This window comes from Vicia villosa, linkage group LG5 (assembly GCF_029867415.1).
Source record: "Vicia villosa cultivar HV-30 ecotype Madison, WI linkage group LG5, Vvil1.0, whole genome shotgun sequence".
Taxonomy (NCBI): Eukaryota; Viridiplantae; Streptophyta; class Magnoliopsida; order Fabales; family Fabaceae; genus Vicia; species Vicia villosa.
In genome coordinates this window covers 129213295-129221001 of record NC_081184.1, presented here as the reverse complement: position 1 = coordinate 129221001, position 7707 = coordinate 129213295, and the positions used below count along the sequence as shown (strand labels likewise).

At 30.5% G+C, this 7707-nt stretch overlaps 1 protein-coding gene across 1 annotated transcript; it reads right to left on the bottom strand.

Moving 5' to 3' along the window:
• Positions 1-4825: 4825 nt before the first annotated feature.
• LOC131602455 (transcription factor MYB106-like) lies at positions 4826-6571 on the bottom strand. The gene is made up of 3 exons (XM_058874575.1): positions 6363-6571; positions 6145-6274; positions 4826-5986 (listed from the first exon to the last, which is right to left on the bottom strand). Exons 1-3 carry the CDS (start codon positions 6493-6495, stop codon positions 5029-5031), a joined length of 1221 nt encoding a protein of 406 aa, XP_058730558.1. The 5' UTR covers positions 6496-6571; the 3' UTR covers positions 4826-5028.
• Between the last annotated feature and the right edge of the window lie 1136 nt (positions 6572-7707).

The following is a 7707-nucleotide window of genomic DNA, read 5'->3' as shown; positions in this document are numbered from 1 at the left end:
AAAAGTGAAAAGTTTTTTTAAATGAAATGAAAAACACATTTTATCTTAATAAAAAAATGATTTTAGAAAATATAATATTTACCCAAAGCGTTGGGTTTTTACTCGCAGCAATCAAAACTCAGGCCATCCAAATAAAGCATTGTACAAAAAGTAGATACTTGCCCCACCAGCTCATATCTTTAATTATTTATTTAATGCAACTTCTTAATTCAACAGTGACAGTACACTACAATGTCACTAAAAGATTCTACCAAACTTTGTAAGTTTCATAAAATTTCAGCAATATACTCTTTCTGTCATACAATAGACGACACACATATATTTGTTTTACACCATTTTCTTTTGGTTACAATTTCTATTATTTGTTTTACACCATTTTCTAATGTTATAGTTTCTTTTTCTTCTATTTGATTTACACCATTTTCTTTTGCTTACAATTTCTTTTATTTGTTTTACACCACTTAAAATATATTATAAAAAATTGTTTTTATTTTTATTTTTTTAATTACTTTTTATGAAAATTGATTCAAAAATGGTAGAAGTCATTTTGCAATTCATTTCTTATTAATTAGAATATTAATTTTGACGTTAAAAAAATTATATATTTATCATTAAAGATTTTAACATAATAAAAATCACATATTTTAGAAGATAAATTCTCTAATTTTTAAGGAAAGATTACTCAAAATAGTTCTCTAATTCTTTTGAAATATTGTCCAAATAAATTTATAACAAAATTTGAAATACATAAAATGAATTTTTATGAGAATTTTAATCAAAATTGAATATTAAAATTTGTATAAAATCATGAAATGCATAAAATTAGTTTAGACCTTATAAGTATATGATTTTTTCTTTTAATCCCTACAAAATTTGTTTATATTAAAATTTCTATGGATAATTTTTATTTTAGTCTTTGTTTTAAAGGAATAAAATTGAATATTCTATACTGTAAGAACAAATTTTAACATGTATATTTTACATAAATTAATGCAAAACATTAAAGATCCAAAATAAATCTTAGCATCTCTATAAGACTAAAAACTATTTTTTAACACAAATAACTTATGGCTATACTGAGGCCAATTAAAGACTTAAGCTATAATATTTTATAAAATTATTTGTATTGAATATTGACATATTTATTATTATTATTAATATTATTATTATTATTTTTTTATTATTATTATTATTATTATTATTTATTATTATTATTATTATTATTATTATTATCATTATTATTATTATTATTATTATTATTATTATTATTATTATTATTAATATAAAGTAAAATACAATGACTTGATGTATTGCATATAACATTAATTATATACAGTACAATTAAAAATTGATATAAAATTAAAAACTTTAATAAATTATTATTTTTTAATTGTAATCTCTCAAAAATTATTTATTAAAACCATACTTTTTCATAAATGCTTATTTGGAAGAATTCAATTATAGATGAACTTTCACTACTATAAAAAACACATCTAACATCGGACACGAAATATGTTTGATTGCGTCCACGGAAGCGAGGTAACGAATGACATCATGGAAAGCTACCCCTTACCACCTCAGTTATTAAAACGCCAAGGGGTAAAGTTAACTGCACGTGGGTTTGATTTCCAACATCAGCATTTTTATTATTTTTAGAGCTGGATGGCGCACCGAATATTAACATTCGGTATTTTGAAGAACCGAGATAATAAATCAATATTCTTAACAAAAAGAAAACAACAACAACAATAATGAAGAAAAACAACAACAAGAGCAACAAGAACAAGATATTTTCACTTGTGCTAAAACAAAATTGTATAAGCAAACAAAGTTCTATAAGGGTGCTTATTACAATTTTGAATCAATATAATATTGAGTTAGAATATATAGACACCAAAAACTTTCTTACATGGAGAACTTGAAAAGACAATATACATGTATCAATCTATTTTTTTTGTGTGTAGAAGATAAGGTTAAGTTATATTTGTTGAAGAAATTCATGTACATGTTCAAACAAAGTCTAAGGAAGTGGTATGGTCATTTAGATGTATTTCTTCTTAAACATGATTTTGTAAGAAGTAATTATGAAAATTGTGTATACATATTGAAGAGGAATGATAAATTCATTCTCTACCTCTTTTTGTATGATGATGATATTTTGATGACAAACTCTAGTAAGAAAGAGATCATTAAACTTAAGGAAATCTCAAATGGTGAATTTGAGATGGAAAATCTTGGTGAAGCTAAAAGATTTGTGGGCATGGATATTATGAGAAACCGTAAGAAGAGTGAATTTTTATTATCTCAATTTAGTTAATTGAAGAAATTAGTGGAGCTGTTTAAAATGTAAGATGCTTAAACTTTCAAAACTCTTTTGGATTATCACACGAAGCTTCGGTTAAACAATGTCCTCAAACCTGGGAAAGGAATAAGATAGTACTCCTTATGAAATTATGCTTGGGAGTATTATGCATAGTATTGTGCTTGAGAAGCTTTGAAGTGGGTGTTGAGGTATTTGAATGATCCTCTAAAAGGTGGATTAAAGTACAAAAAGATAAATCATAAGAAATATGCTTTGGAGTTTTTGTAGATTTAGAGTATTAAGGTAATATGGGCACTAGAAAATCCATATCTGGTTTCATATTTACGTTCTTTAGGATAACTAAAAGTTGGAAGGCCAATCAACAATCATCGGTCACATTATCTACTACTTAAGAAAAATAAATTGTCCTTGTTGAAGGGTCAAGAAATCCATATAGTTGAGAGACATGATTGGGGAGTTATTGATCACTCAAGAATTTTTGAAGATAAATTCTGATAGTCAAAGTGTCATTCACTTGAATAATCGTCAAATTTATCATCAGAGAGAAAAATACATTGATATTCGTCTACAATTTATCAAAGACATGATATGATCAAAAGAGATTGAGGTTCAAAAAGTACCCTTAGAAGATGATTCAGCAAATATGCTCCTTAAATCATTTCCAAGATCAAGTTTCTAGCATTGTTTTGATTTGATCTTTTTTAAGAGTGATTAAAGCTTTGGAGATATCAGCAAGGTGGTTGGTGGTTATATTGATATCACCATTGATTTAGAATTAAGGTGTAAAATTGTTATAATATGTCTTAAAATCTTAAGAGAGAAAAAAGAGAAAAATATTTTTTCTTTCAATACTACGATTTTCGACCAATGGAGGAGGTGTGACAAGGGAACGGGTGATCCATCGACGACGTCAATTCGACTGGGTCTCAACTCAGGTTGGATAAGTTTGCAGATCCTTTCGTTAATGTGTCATATATTTGCCTGGTTAAGGTTTTAATAATTATAAATATGTGGTGCGTAGCAATCTTAATAAGAAGAAAATGGTAGAAATTCATAAAATTATATATTTTTGGGTTTGTCAAATTTTTGGAGTTATCAAAGAGATTTGAGAAACATTTTGTGTTTGTGTGCTTTTTACATTAGAGATGAAAAAATATTTGGGTAGATAATATGATTTGCATTTGAAAATTTCAAATATTATTTTCTTACAGCTTATATCATAATATCTTTTACAATTTTTAAAATATAATGAATTAGAGAGTTGTTCTCTATCTAAAACATAAATAAATTTGATTAAACTAAATAAACAATTTTCTATATATATGACACCTTTTATGTTTGTGTTGTTTAAAATCATTTTATTGATTTTCATTATTTTTTAATGTGTTAGAACTTTAAGTTATTCTTTCACAACAATGATATATTTTATTTATATTTATATTGCTCTACTAATTAAATTTTTTAGTTTCCTCCCTAGAGAGGAAATGCTGGAACTTCTCTTCACAGTAATATCTTCTTTGGATGATTGTTGTTCTAGCTGACTTTTGATGAAAATAAAGAGAAGCAAACTTTACATTATTATATATTATTATTATTATTATTATTATTATTATTATTATTATTATTATTATTATTATTATTATTATTATTAGGCTAAATTACAGTTTTGGTCCCCCTGCTTTGACATTTTCACGATTTTGATCCCCCTATTTTTTTTTTAAACAGTTTTGGTCCCCCATCCCAATTTTGAACCAACTGTTCATGTACTGTTCATGTACTGTTCATGTACGGTCATGTACTGTTCATGCACTGTTCATGTACGGTCATGTACTGTTCATGTACGGATCATGCACTGTTTATGAACAAAATTGGGATGGGGGACTAAAACTGTTTAAAAAGAAAATAGAGGGACCAAAATCGTGGAAATAACAAAACAGGGGGACTAAAACTGTAATTTAGCCTTATTATTATTATTATTATTATTATTATTATTATTTAAAAGTGATGGCGACAATACTATAGGTGAAGGATTCTATTGCATTTATATATAGTAATAAACTTAGGCTGCTATAGGTGAGGGATTCACTTGCATTTATATTTAGATTTAAACATAGGCTACTATAGGTGAGAGATTCACTTGCATTTATATTTAGTTTTAATTATATTGTACAATTTAAATGTAAGAAAATTGTCGACATCATGAAGTTTTCTTGATGTCAATATCATAGACAAAATTAATTTAAAATGGGTGAGATGGCAAGGATCTCTTCCAGCTTAACCAGAGGTCTTGGGTTCGATCCCGACCCTGGGTACGCAGCAGTTTTAAATCTCTTGAGGGAGAGCTTTACCGCCTATATGGTCCTATACCCGGCTCGAGGGATTAGTCTCTGCAGTTGCGCGCAGAGGATACCCCGGTTTATACCAAAAAAAAAAAATATAAAAAATAAAAAAAACAATATGACAATATATGTAGCATGATATATAGTAGAGATGATGTAACATTATTTTACTAAACTAAACTATTGAAATTGATAATAAAAATTAAAAACTAGTCTAAACATTTTTCTTCCCTAAAACAACAACTACAAAGAAGAAACAGGTGTTAAAAGAAGTGTTATTTTTGGCCTAATTAAGTCCTTTATAGCTAAACAGCTACCATAACTAGCTACTACTACAGTACATTACAGTTACCTAAATCTCTAGCTTCATCCAAGGACAATGTTCATATCATCAGATTCATTGACCAAACCAAGTATGCTATTCCAATAATGCTTATTCTCTTCCAGATTCACGTTACACATCATGTTGCTGCTTTCATCCAAGTTTTCATGATCACCACCACCACCACTACCACCATTCTCGAGAGCTTGAGGGATGTTATTGTCAAATCCACCGCATGATGATCTAAATGCCTCAACAGCCGCCATTATATCGTCGTCTTCATGATCACCTTCTGTGTTCTGTTTTGTTAAGTTGAATTGTTTCCATATCTCATCATCATTGTTGGTGTTGTCGGGTAAAGGAAGTGGAGTTTGATTAAACGGTACAACGTTGTTGTTGTTGCTGTTGTTGGTCATAGGAACAGAAACAGGAACATGAACAGGAAGAGGAAGAGGAGGCAGAGGAAGCAGGGTTGTTCCAGGGAAGTTCAAAGTAGAAGTTGGAGATTCAAGATTCTCATCATTAGACAACATCATAGCATACATACTATGCATTTTACTGCTGTTGTTACTGTTCAACGTTTCGTTGCTCTGTGTTGGTTTGGACCAAGAACTCTGCCATGCTTTGAGAATATCAAGACAAGGTGGAAGTGAGGGTTGAACAAGCGGTGTGATTTTGTTGAGGAAAAGTCTGGCAGGTGTTTGAGGTTTGGAGGATTCAAACTCTAGTTGTCTTTGAACTTTCATTTTGTTGGTTTCTCTAACGAGTCTGGCTTCAGCTTCTAAACGAGCACTTTCCCACTGAGCCATGTGGCTGAGATTTGCGGAGTCTTTGGAGTACTGACAGTTGCTACTTCCACCACCAGATGTGGTATCTGTTTTTGGTTTGTGAGTTGTCGGGTCTATTCCCATTCTTGTTAGTCTTTTCTTGAGATGTGTGTTCCAATAGTTTTTTATCTCGTTGTCTGTTCTCCTTGGAAGTTGAGCTGCTATGGCTGACCATCTGTGTTTGTGCAACCAAACCAATCATCAACAACAACATAGTATTTGCTAATAATTATGTACTAATCATGTTTCAGATACCTCTTGTCCTTAAATATTTTTTATATATATATATCGAATAAATAATGTATCTGGTCTATATATAGTATCAAATTTTACCTGTTTCCGAGAAGAGCGTGAAGTTGAATAATGGTTTGCTCTTCCTGTAAGCTGAACTTTCCTCTTTTGATGTCTGGTCGGAGGTAGTTAGTCCATCTTAGTCTGCAGCTCTTCCCACATCTTTGAAGCCCTTTAACAAAAAATACATCAAAAATGTTAATATTATGTATCATAATTTATATATAGATTGATATATAAATATATAAATAAACACATACCAGCTTTTGAAGGTAATGCACGCCAGCTTCCATGACCAAACTCTTCAATGTAAGCAATGAGTTTTTGATCTTCTTCAGGAGTCCATGGACCTTTCTTCAAACCAACTTTCTCACAGCAAGGTGACCTACCCATTTTGGAGATACCAGTGTTGGTTTCTAGCACAGGATTAGGAGTGGAATGAAAAAGAGAGTATAAGACAAAAACTAATAAATTGTTCAATGATGGAAAACTCTAGGAGAATGGTGTTATATATAGAGGATATACGTAGAGCATATGGTTGTACAGGTTATTAATATGCACTGTACGTGACTTTTTAAATGAGAGGTTCTGTATCTTAATTTTCCACACCGGTACCTGCGAAACGGATACTTATGCAACGATCATAATATTCGATAGCTATACATATTTATTCATTTACTTCAAAAAGAATTATATATATATATATATATATATATATATATATATATATATATATATATATATATATATATATATATATATAGAGATATATATATGGAACAAAAAAAGACCATTGGGATGAGATCTTAGATCGACGGAGCAAGTTTTCGGTGAGACTGAGACAGAGAGCAAACTTGCAAGGTTCGCACTCTGACATTCATGTTAGTGAGAGAATAAGAAATAGTGAGAGAGTGGGTGGATTTGAATCATACATTTCTCTACACGTGAGACACCTTCTATATAAAAGTGGTTTAAGGTGTTTCATGCTTCACGACTGAGAATTCAAGTCACTGTTAGATGATATCCAATGATGATCAGAGATATATGGCCAGGAATAGGTATGGAACTCTATAGCATGATTGGACTATACATCCCTCGTTATGGCGAAAAAGGTCTTGGATTGATGATTGGGTCTTTCTCTTATTGGACTTAGCCGAACCAAAATAGTTGTCCTCGAGGCTTCTCGTGACGCAGCAGTGAGAAGTCTTTTAGAAAATTGGGTCGAGTTCTTCGTGCTGTGGTCGTTCCTTGGAGAAGTGGAAGAGGTTTGGCAGCCGATGTGAGTAACCTAGGAAAAGAGTGCATTAAACGTTAGTCTCATCATTGATATGTTTCACATGATCTTTCTTAAACGCGACCCTAGGGTTCTAGAATAGGGTGTGGTGCTTCCTCCTATGATGTTCAAGTGCACTCAAATGACGTTGTATTCACAAGGTAAAATCCAACCGTAATTTTCCGTCTCCTTATTTTCTTTCATTTTGGGTCATTGATTAGCATGTCTTGATCCCCTATATAAGGGTCACTTAGTATTTCAAATGCCTTTTCTACTCTTTGCGTAAACTGTAAACTTCTTATCTTCTACAAACTCTGATCTTTACTCTCCGA

Bases quoted from the DNA above. Each gene is read 5' to 3' on its own strand.
- LOC131602455 (XM_058874575.1), bottom strand. From the start codon at position 6,495: ATGGGTAGGTCACCTTGCTGTGAGAAAGTTGGTTTGAAGAAAGGTCCA. The intron at 6,275-6,362 runs GTATGTGTTTAT...TTTTTGTTAAAG, and splicing joins TGCATTACCTTCAAAAGCTG to GGCTTCAAAGATGTGGGAAG. The intron at 5,987-6,144 runs GTAAAATTTGAT...GCACAAACACAG, and splicing joins CACGCTCTTCTCGGAAACAG to ATGGTCAGCCATAGCAGCTC.